Source organism: Bombina bombina, chromosome 7, assembly GCF_027579735.1.
Source record: "Bombina bombina isolate aBomBom1 chromosome 7, aBomBom1.pri, whole genome shotgun sequence".
Classification (NCBI taxonomy): Eukaryota; Metazoa; Chordata; class Amphibia; order Anura; family Bombinatoridae; genus Bombina; species Bombina bombina.
Genome location: NC_069505.1, coordinates 197,362,026 through 197,380,934, shown reverse-complemented (window position 1 = coordinate 197,380,934; position 18,909 = coordinate 197,362,026). Strand labels below are relative to the sequence as shown.

At 40.9% G+C, this 18,909-nt stretch overlaps 1 protein-coding gene across 1 annotated transcript in view; it reads right to left on the bottom strand.

Annotated features, from left to right (window-relative positions):
- The window catches only part of FBXO3 (F-box protein 3), a 286,571-nt gene that overhangs the window by 66,308 nt on the left and 201,354 nt on the right, over nt 1-18,909 (bottom strand). The window contains exons 16-17 of the mRNA XM_053689329.1: nt 16,857-16,889; nt 16,695-16,773 (exon numbers count right to left, since the gene is read on the bottom strand). Of these exons, the coding sequence (XP_053545304.1) occupies nt 16,695-16,773; nt 16,857-16,889 (112 nt within the window). The remainder of the gene's footprint in view (nt 1-16,694; nt 16,774-16,856; nt 16,890-18,909) is intronic.

Here is an 18,909-nt window from a genome sequence, read left to right as displayed (position 1 = left end):
TCACCGCTATTCTAATAAATGTATTAACCCCTAAAGCTAAGTCTAACCCTAACACTAACACCCCCCTAAGTTAAATATAATTTTTATCTAACGAAATAAATTAACTCTTATTAAATAAATGATTCCTATTTAAAGCTAAATACTTACCTGTAAAATACATCCTAATATAGCTACAATATAAATTATAATTATATTATAGCTATTTTAGGATTAATATTTATTTTACAGGCAACTTTGTAATTATTTTAACCAGGTACAATAGCTATTAAATAGTTAAGAACTATTTAATAGTTACCTAGTTAAAATAATAACAAATTTACCTGTAAAATAAATCCTAACCTAAGATATAATTAAACCTAACACTACCCTATCAATAAAATAATTAAATAAACTACCTACAATTACCTACAATTAACCTAACACTACACTATCAATAAATTAATTAAACACAATTCCTACAAATAAATACAATTAAATAAACTAGCTAAAGTACAAAAAATAAAAAAGAACTAAGTTACAGAAAATAAAAAAATATTTACAAACATAATAAAAATATTACAACAATTTTAAACTAATTACACCTACTCTAAGCCCCCTAATAAAATAACAAAGCCCCCCAAAATAAAAAATTCCCTACCCTATTCTAAATTAAAAAAGTTACAAGCTCTTTTACCTTACCAGCCCTGAACAGGGCCCTTTGCGGGGCATGCCCCAAGAATTTCAGCTCTTTTGCCTGTAAAAGAATAAATACAATACCCCCCCCCAACATTACAACCCACCACCCACATACCCCTAATCTAACCCAAACCCCCCTTAAATAAACCTAACACTAAGCCCCTGAAGATCTTCCTACCTTGTCTTCACCATACCAGGTTCACCGATCCGTCCTGAAGAGCTCCTCCGATGTCCTGATCCAAGCCCAAGCGGGGGCTGAAGAGGTCCATGATCCGGTCAAAGTCTTCATCCAAGCGGGGCAGAAGAGGATCTTCCATCCGATTGAAGTCATCATCCAGGCGGCATCTTCTATGGTCTTCCATCCGGAGCGAAGCGGCAGGATCCTGAAGACCTCCAGCGCGGAACATCCATCCGGACCGACGACTGAACGACGAATGACTGTTCCTTTAAGGGACGTCATCCAAGATGGCGTCCCTCGAATTCCGATTGGCTGATAGGATTCTATCAGCCAATCGGAATTAAGGTAGGAATTTTCTGATTGACTGATTCCATCAGCCAATCAGAATCAAGTTCAATCCGATTGGCTGATCCAATCAGCCAATCAGATTGAGCTCGCATTCTATTGGCTGTTCCGATCAGCCAATAGAATGCGAGCTCAATCTGATTGGCTGATTGGATCGGCCAATCGGATTGAACTAGATTCTGATTGGCTGATTCCATCAGCCAATCAGAAAATTCCTACCTTAATTCCGATTGGCTGATAGAATCCTATCAGCCAATCGGAATTCGAGGGACGCCATCTTGGATGACGTCCCTTAAAGGAACAGTCATTCGTCGTTCAGTCGTCGGTCCGGATGGATGTTCCGCGCTGGAGGTCTTCAGGATCCTGCCGCTTCGCTCCGGATGGAAGACCATAGAAGATGCCGCCTGGATGATGACTTCAATCGGATGGAAGATCCTCTTCTGCCCCGCTTGGATGAAGACTTTGACCGGATCATGGACCTCTTCAGCCCCCGCTTGGGCTTGGATCAGGACATCGGAGGAGCTCTTCAGGACGGATCGGTGAACCTGGTATGGTGAAGACAAGGTAGGAAGATCTTCAGGGGCTTAGTGTTAGGTTTATTTAAGGGGGGTTTGGGTTAGATTAGGGGTATGTGGGTGGTGGGTTGTAATGTTGGGGGGGGGTATTGTATTTATTCTTTTACAGGCAAAAGAGCTGAAATTCTTGGGGCATGCCCCGCAAAGGGCCCTGTTCAGGGCTGGTAAGGTAAAAGAGCTTGTAACTTTTTTAATTTAGAATAGGGTAGGGAATTTTTTATTTTGGGGGGCTTTGTTATTTTATTAAGGGGCTTAGAGTAGGTGTAATTAGTTTAAAATTGTTGTAATATTTTTATTATGTTTGTAAATATTTTTTTATTTTCTGTAACTTAGTTCTTTTTTATTTTTTGTACTTTAGCTAGTTTATTTAATTGTATTTATTTGTAGGTATTGTGTTTAATTAATTTATTGATAGTGTAGTGTTAGGTTAATTGTAGGTAATTGTAGGTAGTTTATTTAATTATTTTATTGATAGGGTAGTGTTAGGTTTAATTATATCTTAGGTTAGGATTTATTTTACAGGTAAATTTGTTATTATTTTAACTAGGTAACTATTAAATAGTTCTTAACTATTTAATAGCTATTGTACCTGGTTAAAATAATTACAAAGTTGCCTGTAAAATAAATATTAATCCTAAAATAGCTATAATATAATTATAATTTATATTGTAGCTATATTAGGATTTATTTTACAGGTAAGTATTTAGCTTTAAATAGGAATCATTTATTTAATAAGAGTTAATTTATTTCGTTAGATAAAAATTATATTTAACTTAGGGGGGTGTTAGTGTTAGGGTTAGACTTAGCTTTAGGGGTTAATACATTTATTAGAATAGCGGTGAGCTCCGGTCGGCAGATTAGGGGTTAATAATTGAAGTTAGGTGTCGGCGATGTTAGGGAGGGCAGATTAGGGGTTAATACTATTTATGATAGGGTTAGTGAGGCGGGTTAGGGGTTCATAACTTTATTATAGTAGCGCTCAGGTCCGCTCGGCAGATTAGGGGTTAATAAGTGTAGGCAGGTGTCGGCGACGTTGAGGGGGGCAGATTAGGGGTTAATAAATATAATATAGGGGTCGGCGATGTTAGGGCAGCAGATTAGGGGTACATAGGGATAACGTAGGTGGCGGCGGTTTACGGAGCGGCAGATTAGGGGTTAAAAAAAATATGCAGGGGTCAGCGATAGCGGGGGCGGCAGATTAGGGGTTAATAAGTGTAAGGTTAGGGGTGTTTAGACTCGGGGTACATGTTAGAGTGTTAGGTGCAGACGTAGGAAGTGTTTCCCCATAGCAAACAATGGGGCTGCGTTAGGAGCTGAACGCTGCTTTTTTGCAGGTGTTAGGTTTTTTTCAAGCTCAAACAGCCCCATTGTTTCCTATGGGAGAATCGTGCACGAGCACGTTTTTGAGGCCGGCCGCGTCCGTAAGCAACTCTGGTATCGAGAGTTGCATTTGCGGAAAAAATGCTCTACGCTCCTTTTTTGGAGCCTAACGCAGCATTTGATTAAACTCTCGATACCAGAGTTAAATTTATGGTGCGGCCAGAAAAAAGCCTGCGGAGCGTTAACAGCCCTTTTACCGCCGAACTCCAAATCTAGGCCTATATATGCAGACCACAATTTAAGCCACAAGGCCCTCCTTGCAAGGATTGCTAAAGACATGTTTTTGACATTAATTTTCATAATATCAAACACAGCATCACAAATAAAAGAATTGGCTCTCTGCAGTAAAACCAATAGATTAGCACTAACAGGGTCATCCGAAAACTGCTTTGAAAGACTAGACAACCAGTAGATAGAAGCAGCAGCCATATCAGCAATATAAATAGCATGTAAAAAGGAGCTTTGTCACATTCTGATACTTATAATTATATGGTGATACTGTCACTTTAACAAGTTTACCTTTTAGAAATCACTCCCCTTTTTTCTCTTATGCTTCTTAAAGGGACAGTTTACTCAAAAATTTAACATTGTGACGTGAGTCACCAAGATCTGAGGGCCTGTTATGGAACATTCTTTGGGCTGGAGGTACATGGGCTTAAGGATACCCAGAGACTGCATGGAAATGTGGAATTTTATATGCTGGACACCCCATGTACTTTCATAACTCTGTCTTATGTCCATGTCACCCTGTATCCATAAATACAGGATGGGTACAGGGTGTGAGTGCCCCTTATGGGAGCAATTGTGACTCTATAAACCAAGTGGGCATAAAGGACTTAATAGTTAATAAGAGCTGTTCTTATATTCTGTAATAAGATGTATTTTATTTATGTTTCTAATCTGATTGTGTCTCAGGAGTCTGTCTGGGTAAACTGATTGTGTTCCTGTGTTATTATGTTAACTAGACTGCCCAAGATCAGATTGTCTGAGTAAACTTTCTTCCCCCAGTTAACTTGATATGTTAATCTATTTTACCTGTAAATAGATAATTGTTAGAGGTTTTATGTATTGTTCATATGTTTGCTTTACGGTTTAACCAGTGCCCTCTGTAACCTGAAGCTCTGTGACTCTGGAATGCCAGGGTGTCTAAATATGTGTGCTGCTTTCAAATAAAGTGTTCATTTTTGTGTTCAGAAAACTGAGTGTTGCCTCAGATCTATTCTCCTCCATAACTTTAGACTGCGGTCAAAGGGGGGTACCAGGAGCTATTGCTCTGGATAAAAGGATGTCCAGGACAAGGAAAGTGTTCTGACGGAGGTACCCATTCGGGATACCAGGCGGTCCGTCACATCTGGTGGCAGCGGTGGGATTGATTTCTTGTCCTGCTGACAGAGGAGGAGCAGCATTGTCACCCGCAGCTATGGAAACGGAGCTCCTATGGCGAATGCAGCAAGTGCTGACCCACCTCGATGAACCTGTTTCTGCACAGGACAAGCTGGGTTGGAGGGATGTACCATCTAGCTATCAGTTCCTAAGCAGCACTACAAAGATGCGCCAATGGCAACCAGTGAAGGATCGCAGACAGACGATTATAGATGATGCAGAGGAAAAATTCTACAGCAGAGTGCGGAGAAGGTTGTCAATCTATGGAGCCAACCCATCCAAAGCAGCAGTCCGGGTAACGAACGCCGAGGTGGTGAAGCAGATCACCAGGTATTGGAATATTCGGACAGCTGAGATGCTGGGATCAGATACCTCTAAATGGGAAGTTCCAATATGGGACTTCGAGCGGCAAGTCAAAGTCGCCCTTGCGGTTTTAGGAGGGCCAGTTCCAGAGGAGATGTGCCTGGAATGGAGAGCCCTGATTCGGCTAGAGATGTGGGAAGATGCACTGGAGAATTGGTATGGCTGCAGAGGCAAAGTCCTGCCCTCCCCAGAACAATGCGTCGGGGACCAGGTAAACTTGCGGCTCTGCTTACTGAGAGGACAACCCACAGGTGAAGGGATAGCCGAACTGAAGTGTCTGGTGCAAAGGGAGGTTAAGCTTGAGGATCGGTACAGAGCGTTATATTGGTTTGCAGACAGGTGGCAGTTAATTAACTTGATATGTTCATCTGTTTTTTTTTGCTTTACTGTTTAACCAATGCCCTCTGTAACCTGAAGCTCTGTGACTCTGGAATGCCAGGGTGTATAAATCTGTGTGCTGCTTTCAAATAAAGTGTTCATTTTTGTGTTCAGAAAACTTAGTGTTGCCTCAGATCTGTTCTCCTCCATAACTTTAGACTGCGGTCAAATGGGGGTACCAGGAGCTATTCCTCCGGACAAAACGATGTCCAGGACAAGGGAAGTGTTCTGACGGAGGTACTCATTCAGAGTACCAGGCGGTCCGTCACAAACTTATTTTAAACAAAAGTACTTAAATAATGAAATATGTTGGTGCTTATCAATCAATATGCAACCTTATCATTCATTGTAAAGATCTGTTCTGCCTATTACCCTTAGAATTTTTTCTGGCCGCGCGGACACTCCTGTCTAACTATGTACCAACACAGCGCATGCGCGTCCCCAGCAGTAACGTCATCGCTAGAGGGAACACGGAGCTGCGCCGCATAAAATCACGTTTTATTTCCCATTGCTGTACAGCATTACAAATAGAAAGCTATGTAGGTGTGACAGACTCCTCAGTCAACCTCCCTACAGATTATGGATTTGGGCATTATGTTAAGTCACCCTGTGCCCATTATGGGTACAGGGTGCCAATCCAACAGTACTGGAGGGATAAATAAAAAAACTTGAAGGAATGTTTAGCCCTGGTCTGGGCACTGAAGAAGTTGAACCCTTATTTATACGGACAGGAATTCTCTCTCATAACGGGAATGCAGATGGATTGTCCCGACAAACTGATATTCCTACCACCTCCTAGTCCGGTCATCCCCAAGTTGACCCGCCAAAGGGTCAAGCCGGGTCTGCCGGAGTGTCCCACTAGGAGGGGCCATGTGACAGACCCCTCTGTCAACCTCCCTACAGATTATGGATTTGGGCATTATGTTAAGTCACCCTGTGCCCATTATAGGTACAGGGTGCAAATCCAACAGTACTGGAGGGGTTAACTTAAGTTTTGAGTAACTGTATTGTCTAACTGTATTGTCTAACTGTATTGTCTGAGACAGTTGTTGTTAGCAGTTGTAGTTGTTGCACCAGTTTTAAGCTGTGGCTAGAAGCAAAATAAATAGCTGATTTAGACTTAAACTTGGACTGAATTATTTAGACAACATTTTAAGATGAGGATGTCTCTGCTTAACTAAAAGATATTGCCAATCCTACTGCCTCTCCGCTACAATTGGTGGCAAGCGACGGGGTAGTCCTCATAGCCCAGAAGAGCCACTACACATCCGGACCTAATGGGAATACAGTATGAAAGGCTGAAAAGAGACACCCTTAAAGACCTGCTAGAACAATGGGGCAGACAAGCCAGTAACCTCAGGAAGAGGGAGATTATTACAATACTGACCGAGAAGGACGGAGTACCAGGGCCCGAAGGAACCAATGAGCCCAGCATATCAAACAGAACTCCCGAAGAAGCAAGCTTTGACCGGGCGGTTAAAATAAGACTGGCACATTATGGCCCCAACCCGACTGCCGAAATTATCGACCGGGTCATAGCAGCTGTGGATGCCAACGTACTTCGCCAAAGCAGCGCTGCAGCAGCCCAAGTCACAGCAACCCCAGTGGAAAAGAGAAAGGTACATTTTGCAGCTTTTAAAAACTTCATGGAAAGAGAAGGAGAGATTGATGGGTACCTTGCGGATTTTGAGAGGCAATGTGCACTACACAAGGTACCCGCAGAGGACTGGGTCATGATATTATCCGGAAAATTATCCGGCCGGGCCAGCAAGGCTTTTCGGGCCATTCCAGATGAGGAAGTCGGGGATTATAATACTATAAAAGAGGGTCTGCTCTCCAGGTATGCAATTACACCGGAGGTATACAGGAGGCGGTTCAGAGACACTGTTAAATTAGCTGGTGATTCCTACGTTGAGTGGGCATGTAAAGGTGCACCACACAGCAGCTCACTGGATTGCGGGGTGCCAAGCCATATCCGGGGAAGAGGTGCTGCAGCTATTCCTGTTGGAACATTGCTTTGACAAGTTATCAGCAGGAGTTAGAGAGTGGGTTCGGGACCGTAAACCCTCCACACTGCATGAAGCTGCTCGCCTGGCAGATGAGTATACGGATGCCCGAAAACTGGACACTGCTACCACTAAGCCCCCTGCCAGAGTGGAGTACCGACCCACAGTCACCCCAGCAGCTACCAGTTACCAACCCCCAGCGCACCGCTCTACCACACCGCCTTCAGCCACAAACTATCCTCAGAAAGCCCGGTTCAACTCACGGGACTACTCACAACCTATTCGGTGCTTTGGATGTAAGCAAATAGGGCACAAAAGACCAGAGTGTCCCCTAAACACAGCGAACCAAGCACAGTCCTGGAGAAGACCCGCTGGCGGAAACCCACGTAACCCTCAGCCTGCTGCCCACTGCGTAAAGAAGGAAGAATGCTGGGGCATCCTACATGAAGCAGACCCCGCGCAAGCTGCCCACCGGGATAACCAACAACAGCACCAGCAACTGGTTAAAGTGAATGGGAAGGAGGTCAGTGGTCTACGAGATACTGGTGCTACCATGACCTTGCTCCAAATGAACTTGGTGTCTGAGAACCAGCACACCGGAGACACTGTGGCTGTGAGGGTAGCAGGGGGCGCTGTGTTCCGCCTACCTGTTGCCCGGGTACATTTGGATTGGGGAGTGGGCGCTAGACATGTGAATGTGGGGGTCATGAAGGACTTACCAGCTGATGTTCTCCTTGGAAATAACTTGGCCCCCCTTGTTTCTGCCTATGCTCCCATGGGTACCGCCGATGTTAACCCTGTGACTACACGTGCCCAGATCCGTGCCGCCAAGACCGACCCACCTGCTGCTAAGCCCCAGGACGCTGAGCACAGTAAATCTCTATCCGCTATTGATACGTGGAAGTCCCGTTACAACGCGCTGATGAAGGAGAAGAGTCAAATAGAGGATGAAATGGTCACGTAAAAACAATCACGTAACGGTGCTAGCGGGAGAGAAGAGGAGCGCAGAGGAAAAACGGGAAGCTCTGCTAGACAAGCTGCACCAACAGACCGCAGAAAACACCAGCTTCAGAGTGGAACATGAAACATTAAAGACAAACTTAGCGACACTGGAGGAGAAGCTGACGCTGGCTCATAGTGAGGTGCAGCAACTCAAGGGCACCCTACGTCAGTATGAAGGGCTTACATATAAAGAGCAGGTACAAAAAACTCGTAAAGAAGCCGATGAGATTTGTCTCCAACTGGAAAGAAGCGTCTCTGAAATAAAAAAACTTGAAGGAATGTTTAGCCCTGGTCTGGGCACTGAAGAAGTTGAACCCTTATTTATACGGACAGGAATTCTCTCTCATAACGGGAATGCAGATGGATTGTCCCGACAAACTGATATTCCTACCACCTCCTAGTCCGGTCATCCCCAAGTTGACCCGCCAAAGGGTCAAGCCGGGTCTGCCGGAGTGTCCCACTAGGAGGGGCCATGTGACAGACCCCTCTGTCAACCTCCCTACAGATTATGGATTTGGGCATTATGTTAAGTCACCCTGTGCCCATTATAGGTACAGGGTGCAAATCCAACAGTACTGGAGGGGTTAACTTAAGTTTTGAGTAACTGTATTGTCTAACTGTATTGTCTAACTGTATTGTCTGAGACAGTTGTTGTTAGCAGTTGTAGTTGTTGCACCAGTTTTAAGCTGTGGCTAGAAGCAAAATAAATAGCTGATTTAGACTTAAACTTGGACTGAATTATTTAGACAACATTTTTAAGATGAGGATGTCTCTGCTTAACTAAAAGATATTGCCAATCCTACTGCCTCTCCGCTACAGTAGGAACTTGTTTCTAATAACTTTGCCTGGCATCATTCTGTCTAAGTATTCTGCACACAAGTGATCAGATCTAGTACTCAGTTTTCAGAATCTAAAGAAGTGACTCTCTTAAAGGGACAGTGCATCACACCCTTCTATGAAAGGATTCTAACTTTCTGTCTAAAGGGTCCTAAAAGAAGTACTATCTTCCAAAGGAATAGTAGTACGTTTATCCAGACTAGAAATGGCCCCATCTACCTTGGAAACTGTTTACCATAATTCTAGATTACCAGCAGGTAAAGGATATAACTTTTTAAATCTTGCAGAAGGATTAAAAGACACACCTGGCTTAGACCATTCCATAGCAATCATGTCAGAGACAGCATCAGGCACAGAGAAAACCTCAGGAAGATTAACAACAGTCCTAAAAACTTAATTTAAACGATTACAAGGTTTATCATCAGAAGTTTTGGAATCTTTAACCCATAAAGTGACCAAGACCTCATTTTAAGAGAACGAATATGTTCAACTTTAAACATAAAAAGGAAATATCAGGTTTCACTTCAGATAAGGAAACCTCATCCCCAGAGGAAACTTCAGCATCTGAAGATACAAAAGTTTCCCTGCAATCAGAGTAGAAAACTAAACGCGCCAAACCACCCGCCGCATGTAAAAGCATGGAAAATAGTAAAAGATCTGTCCCAGGGCCATATATATAAAAATATATATAGATAAACTCTTTAATTTAAAAAGTCCCCATAACATAACTAAATGAGTGTCTATATGTTACTAATGTTAAAATATATATATATATATTGTGACAGAAAGCAAGGCCTGGTTATAAATGGAAGATATGTAAGACCAAGCATTGTACATGGTATTTCTCCTTTCAGTTAAAACCCCAGGCAGAGAGAGTGTGTATTTGATTATGCAGTTGGTAAACTGTGTTCTGGGTCCCTGGGGTTTGGGATAATTGGAGAGAGGGTGGGCCATTATCCCAGACAGCTGTGAAGCTGTCCAGTTCAGGTTGTTTTGATTAAGCAGCTAATCACAGGTGTGGTCAATTAGAAGCTGTGAGGGTTTAATTAGGAGCCTGACTGATGCCTAGGAGAGAGTTAACCAGCTAGAGGAGCTGGTGTGTGTTTGTTAACCCTGTGAGTGCTAATGATGGCTCTGAGCCGTCACAGAGTTTCTCACTCTGGTGCTAATGACGGCTCAGAGCCGTCATGAGCACTCTCCCACCTTGAGGGAGATCTGGGGCTCCTAACAGCTCCTACCCCGGCGATCGTTGCCTGTAGAGTGACAGGCATCACCAGGGCTTCACGTGATGCACGGTGACGTCACACGCAATAACGTGATGACGTCACTGTGCAACTTTATTTATACTTAACAATGTTAAGTATAGGAGGAGGGGGCATGCTGCTTAGAAGCCTGTATCTCAGGCATCTAAGCAGCTACAGACCCCCAAGACCCACTGTTGGAAAGGGAATTGCCTAACCTTTCCAACAGTGTAAGTCTTGGGGGTCTGTAGAAACAAAAAAAAAAAGTTAAAAAATGTTTTTTCAAAAATTAAATAAATTTAGAAAATATTAGCACCCAGGTGGGAAAGTGCTTAGCACTCAAAGGGTTAAAAGACTTTTGTTCCTGTGAACTGTAAAAGGATATTATTTTGACAAAGCACTTGTGAAATGCTGTGAAGTGCTGGGACATGCTTGAAAGTACTGCTGTTTACAAAAAGTACTTAATATTGCTGCAGAGGAAGGTTTACCCTGTTTTGAAACTGAACTGCCTGTTTGTTGTTGCTGTGAAAAATAAAAGCCTTTTAAACCACAGTGGACTGTCCTGTGTTACATTTGTGCCCTAGAAGACTGTGGTTAAAAGTGTTCCTGTTACAATATATACTTACTAAAAAAACACTCTTCCACTAGCAATCAAGTAGCAGACAGCCAAACCAGTACTGAAATATATCAGCAGAGGTAATGGAATATGAGTATATCTGTAGATAAATAAAAGGAGGCAGAAGACACATCCCTGCAACCGATTACAGAGGGTTTATGAAAGATTTCCCATGAGATGAAAATAAAACAACACAAATCATACCCCAAATACATCCCTCTGACAAGCACTTTACTCTGAGGGAAACCGGGCCTCAATATAGACTGAAAACCCCTTTCTCTGAAGAATCAAATGCACATCTTCATTCTTCAACCACCTCCTGCTGAGGCAACGTAAAGACTGAGATATGTGTGAAGTGGGAGGGGTTTAATAGAGTTCTTGGGGTTTGGGAATCTTTGCCTCTTCCTAGTGAAAGAGAAGAGTAATTCTTATGAGTAATGGATTGTGGACTCTCATCACCTGTATGAAAGAAAAAGAAAAGTTTTACAGACATTTAAAGCTGTCATTTGTTAAGTAAATGCCAGATTTTTACACACCAGGCTCTCAGCGGTAAAACAACACTATTGTGAGAGGTAAACGACAGGACAAGGCACAACTAATAATAAATGTACATATTATATTGTGAGATCAATGGCTTTTTTAGCAATTACCAGATAGTAGGTGTTAGGAATTATTGTTAGCATGAGTAGTGCCATCTTGTTCTTGGCTGCCATTTTGTCTTTGGCATCCATCTTGTCTGAATAACCTTTATTATAGTGGTTTATTCTGTAGTGAGAAATACATGCTTGTTATTATTCTCTGCAAAGCTAGTTAACCTTGTAGATGTCCTGGCACAACGCCTGGAAATCGCTATCTCTATAAGATGTTCAAATAACCTTGTCTTCATCCTAGATGCACTGTTTATTATGACTATAGAATATTGTTTATGAACTAGTATTTTTCCTGACAAACACTGTGTAAAATGACGCGGCCATAACGTGTCATAAAGTTAACCCTGTACACTGTAATTGGTGTCTATAAGACATGTTGTGTGTCTTTCAATAAACAGAACAGGTTTAGATCATTGCTGCATGGTCTGAATTACTGTTCTCTAGACATCCTTATCAAATAATCTTCATTTCCAGGTGGTACGGTGGGCTCAAGTCCTGACTGACACTCCCCCTCTGAAACCAACACCTTACAGTTTCTGGTGTCAGCTCGTGGGATTTGCACAGGGTAAGTAGATGAGTGTTTTTTACTCTACTTTCCCTCTGTGAATCTGAACCTAAATTTAGTTGGTTTTATTTTTTTGTAATAGGTGTTGGTAATATGTGATAAAGGGTTAAAAGGGATTCCTGCAGTAAAGAAAGAAGCAGGGTTTGTGCGGAGGTTCTGAGTCCTGTCGGCACTTGTGATAATCCCTCTAAACAGGTTAATAGCCCTGTGCTAGTTTAAGACAGGTATTGTAGTCCTGTCTGTTGAAGCGTGCAAGATAAAGATTAGCATGCAGTTGACGGAGGTTATCAGTCCCCCGGGCAAGTTGGCATCGCTGTGTTGTGATGAGTGAGTCTCATCTGTGTTTAAGTATCCTTATACATGTCCTAAAGTAGACTTTTTGTTACCTATCACGGGAAATGAAATATTATTTGGTGCTTGCTTGCTTGCTTTTTATTGCTATTTGATTGCTGTGCTTAGAGAATATTAAGTGACTGTGCATTTTAGCATTGTTGCTCTTATTTGCATGTAAAATATTCATAATAAATGCGTGTTCGAAAAGGAGAATGTTATTGCATTTTTAATGTCTACAAAAGGGTTAACAGTTTCTGTTAAGGACAGAAACATTTCAGGCAGAGATATCCACTCCAGAAAGGGAGGGGGATGATAAAAAACTGTCAGTAGGCACAGCTGTGTAGAGTCAATGGAAAAAAAAGAAAAAAAATGTTACAGAAGCTCCGTTGTATGCATTTGCAGTAATGAAAAGGAAATTTTGTATATTTTGATGTGTCATGTGTGATGGTCTGTTGGTTTTCACTGTGTCTGTTATTATGTTTAAAAGAGTTGTTTTAAAAAAAAAAAAAGAACGGAAAAAACAGAGGATGTTTTTATCCTGTTTGAAATGTGTTTTTCTCAATTTGTGGGGAAAATGGCCATTCCTTGCAAATTCGGACACTTTCAAATACATTTTAAATGTGGTGGAAAGTTAATCTTATTGTATTTTTATATGTCTTTGGTATGTTATGAAATATATCTTTTCCTGAGAAGGAAAGGAAAAAAGGGAGTGAATTTCTGGTATGCGAGATGAGATGAGCTTGTGTGTGTATTGCTGTAAAAATGACCTTGGTGCATTTTTCTTTCTGTATGATAATTATTTAAGCTAGTTTATTAGCTAAGAAATCAGACATTGTAATGAGGTATTTGAAGTTTGATTGTTATAGCTTTATTTTAAAGTCATAAGCATGTTTTTATGTATGTGTGTTATTAAAAGCAATTTTTAGTTTTAAGTGATAATTGTTGTCCACCTGTTGCGGCATATAAATATATAAGTGAACTAATTAAGGGATTTGTGAATGTACGGATGATTGAGTGACTTGCGGTCATGTTTGGGTAAATGAAAAAGATTAACAGGTTGATTCAAGTATGTGGTATTTGCAAGATTTGTGCACGGCGTTAGTGGAAAAGATAAAATAAGGTTATAGGCTGTATATCATTAAATTTATCTAAAAGTATTTGGGTCCGTTTCAGTTGCAAGTAAATTAATGCAATAGAAGTGTTAATAGAAATGGGTATTATGTATGTGTGATGGCTCTCATTTAAATATGCAGGTCATGATACAGTACAGAAGTAGAATTTTTGTAGTAAATAATACACGTTTCCTAAATCCTGGCTAGGGTATACATATGTAATTTACGTGATAAATGGTTAGTCCTTAAAGGGACAGTACACTGTAACATAGTTTTGATATTAATGTATTTTCAATAGCTTGTTATACAAGCTGAATAGTATAAAATGTAGGAGAAGTTGCATTTGTGAGTTTATTTGTGTATATATGAAGTAAATTGCAATGGGTTGAATTTCGGATAATAAGTATATTTTATTGTGTTCCTTATCTTATATTTGTCTGTAAAACCGGCGCTTAGGGCTTAGACAGAGCAATGGAAAATTGTCATTTTATTATTTAAAGGATCCGTTCACTCGTGTGAAAGGAGTTCATGAGTAGCAATAGCACTGTATTAGCAATTTGCAAAATATATTTTTGAGACCTTTCCTTGTATTATTCTTTTTAAATCTGCCGTTTAGATAGCAGACATTTACACAGTGTAACTTAATTCTCTCTGTAATGCAAGCTGAACTGATAAATTGTCTACAATCTTGGTGTTGCGATCTGTGAGACTGGCGGAGAAGGAAAATAAAGAGGAGCGAAAATATTTAAAAGGGATACAGGCAAACTGATATAAAATCTGAGATTTTAAGGAAATATTTACAGAGAGTGAAAATGAGGTTTACTGTAAGCCTAACACTAGTATATTTAACTGTGTCAGCAGTTTCAATTAAAGATAATTTTTAATTTGGGTAAAATGTCCCTTTAACTAGCCTGCACCCCACTGTGAGTGTGTTTTTTATGCTGGCTGTGTTTCCTTGGGCTATATAATGAACGTCAGTATACATTTTTAATATAAGTAAGGCCAATGGATTATTGGGAACAATTTAAAGGGGAAATTTTATTATTATTCTTTAGTAGAAAGCTTATTTTTTGTTATATGCAATTGTTATATTTAGCTAGAGAGCTGCAAAATGAATGTCAAATTATAAACAAAGTTAAATCAAATAATTGTGTTGTAATTAAAATTTTGGTTATGTAAAAGTATAGACTGGATTCTAGAGCTTTTCCCAAATTATTTGTGCCACACCTGATTTATTTAACAGTGGATTTGCATGGTGCATGCGGGCAGGGGCTATATAGAACAGTGGCTGTACCATTGTTATCTGATCTTTTCCAAAATAGGGTACTTAGGTGTTTGTGTGTTCCTTTGTAAATTTATGGTTCAGAATTTTATTTGTAAATATGCAACTGGAGTTTATTGAGCATCTGCAGTGATTGTATCATTAGTATGATCTAATAGTATTGTTGGAGAATTATAAACATTATAGATAGTAGCTGTGCAGAATAAAGCAACACTAGGTTATTTGTGTTAGTAGTTCTAAGAAAAAGTATAAAGAAATTCATTTTTGAGAAAATATTTTTATTGACTGTTTTATTTTTTTCATTTTTGTTACAGGGCAGGCCTTAGCATAAGTTTAAGCATAGCCATTCAGCCTCTTGATGAAGTCTAGCAGTTTTCACTTGCTTAGTATTCATGAACTATAATTTAAATTGTATAGAGAGAAGCTGTGAATTATTCTCTGTAAAAGTATCAAATGTATTTAGTTTGTATTATATATCAATAATTTTTTTTTGTTTTAAATGACATAGGATGAGTTAATCTAAAGGAATTGTGATGCTTAGAAAAGATGAAAGAAGTTTTATTTGGACATAATTGTGATTGTATTGGGGTGTGTACTCATCTTGTGCTGTTTTGTTTCCTTCTTAGACTCCTGACTCCTTCTGACTCGAGTGTCTGCTTGCTATGGGGATCCACTGGCTACCTTGTCTACCCCATGAACAAACCATCAGAAATTCCAGCACCTACCTGCGGAAGAACACTGAATAAGCACCCCTACTGCAAATGAACTGTATTGAAGCAAAGTGCCTGAGGAAGGTGGAGCGCTCTAAATAGACAAAGACTGTTCTTAAAGTGATCAGAGGCCACCTAGAGACATTTGTGCTGTTATCATGTCATGATTTACTGTGGAGAATGAACTGTTGGACATATTGGGGGGTGCTAGCAATGCAGGTGGAGAAAAAAAGATGCAGCGTTGTTTGGGGGTAGATGGGGGGCTGGTTGGGTCTTTGTAGACCGGTAGTTTGGGGATGCTGGAAGGTAGACGGAGCGTATTGGAGAGGCCGCACCTATGTGCAGTGACAAATTGTGCCCTATTAGCCTATAAAATTATACCACGACATGTGAATATTTTTCTCTATAGTATTCTCACATAGATCCATGTTACTGTCGTATCAGGCTTATACTGTTGTTAAAGGCTTTACTGCGCCTTTCTATTTATGTTATTCTTTTAGAATAAAAGAGTGGTATGTTAGGAATTATTGTTAGCATGAATAGCGCCATCATGTTCTTGGCCGACATTTTGTCTTGGCATCCATCTTGTCTGAATAACCTTTATTATAGTGGTTTATTCTGTAGTGAGAAATACAAGCTTGTTATTATTCTCTGCAAAGCTAGTTAACCTTGTAGATGTCCTAGCACAATGCCTGGAAATCGCTCTCTATAAGATGTTCAAATAACCTTGTCTTCCTCCTAGATGAACTGTTTATTATGATTATAGAATATTGTTTATGAGCTAGTATTTTTCCTGACAAACACTGTGTAAAATGACGCGGCCATAACGTGTCGTCAAGTTAACCCGGTACACTGTAATTGGTGTCTATAAGACATGTTGTGTGTCTTTCAATAAACAGAACAGGTTTAGATCATTGCTGCATGGTCTGAATTACTGTTCTCTGGACGTCCTTATCAAATAATCTTTATTTCCAGGTGGTACGGTGGGCGCAAGTCCTGACTGACACTCCCCCTCTGAAACCAACACCTTACAGTTTGTGCCATAGGTAACCCCACTACTTACCCCTTCATAAAAATGGCAGCAAGCAGTAGCACAACAAATATGGAGCCCAACAAGCAGATAATGAGAATCCTCTTCCAGCCTAGAAAGATACACTCAGTAAGAAACACGTAAGGAACACGGCACACATGTAATGGCTAGAAATTGTAAGTGAAAACTACCTACCTGTATTATTTGTTTGTGGGAGCACATCAGGCACTGAAACAAACACAGGAGGGAGAGGTTAGTATCTACTGTCCCTTCCCTCTCTACACTCCTCCCCTCTATGTCCTCTTATTCTGCCCCCTATTTTCTCCCTCTTTGTTATCCCTCCTGTCTACTAGTGGCTCAGGATAAGGATATAGGCTAGATTTATTAAGCCCCTACGGCAGCAAGTTCTCTCAAGAACTTGCTCGCCGTGATTTATCAAGCAGCGGTCACCAGACCGCTGCTTCCCTAGCATCTACGCCACCTCTATTGTGGCGAAATTCAATCTCCTCGGTCGAGTCCGACCGCGGAGATTGACAGCTCCTGCCCGCGCGTGATTGGCTGTGTGCGGGCAGGGGGCGGGATTGCACGCGAGCGCAAAATTGCGCTTGTGTGCAATGTTAATTACCTGCGGGTAATTTCGCCCCCCTGTACGCCTCAGCGTTGATAAAACTAGCCCATAGTGTGTATGGAGGATGTATACTTGCTGTGGCTCAGGATATAGAGTGTGTAGAGGATGTATACTTGCTGTAGGTCAGGATATAGATTGTGTGGAGGATCTATACTTGCTGTAGCTCAGAATATAGAGTGTATGGAGGATGTATATTTGCTGTGGCTCAGAATATAGAGTGTATGGAGGATGTATACTTGCTGTGGCTCAGGATATAGAGTTTATGGAGGATGTATACTTGCTGTGGATCAGAATACAGAGTGTGTGGAGGATGTATACTTGCTGTGGCTCAGGATATAGAGTGTGTGGAGGATATATACTTGCTGTAGCTCAGGATATAGAGTGTGTGGAGAATGTATACTTGCTGTAGCTCAGGATGTAGAGTTTATGGAGGATGTATACTTGCTGTGGCTCAGGATATAGAGTGTGTGGATGATGTATACTTGCTGTGGCTCAGGATATAGTGTGTATTGAGGATGTATACTTGCTGTAAGCTCGGAATATAGAGTGTGTGGAGGATGTATACTTGCTGTAGCTCAGGATATAGAGTGTGTGGAGGATGTATACTTGCTGTAGCTCAGAATATAGAGTGTATGGACGATGTATATTTGCTGTGGCTCAGAATATAGAGTGTATGGAGCATGTATACTTGCTGTGGCTCAGGATATAGAGTTTATGGAGGATGTATACTTGCTGTGGATCAGGATATAGAGTGTATGGAGGATGTATACTTGCTGCGGCTCAGGATATAGAGTATGTGGAGGATATATACTTGCTGTAGTTCAGGATATAGAGTGTGTGAAGGATGTATACTTGCTGTGGCTCAGGATATAGAGTATGTGGAGGATGTATACTTGCTGTAGTTCAGGATATAGAGTGTGTGGAGGATGTATACTTGCTGTGGCTCAGGATATAGAGTATGTGGAGGATATATACTTGCTGTAGTTCAGGATATAGAGTGTGTGGAGGATGTATACTTGCTGTGGCTCAGGATATAGAGTGTGTGGAGGATGTATACTTGCTGTAGCTCAGGATATAGAGTTTATGGAGGATATATACTTACTGTAGCTCAGGATATAGAGTGTGTGGAGGATATATATTGCTGTGGCTCAGGATATAGAGTTTATGGAGAATGTATACTTACTGTAGCTCAGGATATAGAGTTTATGGAGGATGTATACTTGCTGTGGATCAGGATATAGAGTTTATGGAGGATGTATACTTGCTGTGGATCAGGATATAGAGTTTATGGAGAATGTATACTTGCTGTGGCTCAGGATATAGAGTGTGTGGAAGATGTATACTTGCTGTAGCTCAGGATATAGAGTTTATGGAGGATGTATACTTGCTGTAGCTCAGGATATAGAGTGTGTGGAGGATATATATTGCTGTGGCTCAGGATATAGAGTTTATGGAGGATATATACTTACTGTAGCTCAGGATATAGAGTGTGTGGAGGATATATATTGCTGTGGCTCAGGATATAGAGTTTATGGAGAATGTATACTTACTGTAGCTCAGGATATAGAGTGTATGGAGCATGTATACTTGCTGTGGATCAGGATATAGAGTTTATGGAGG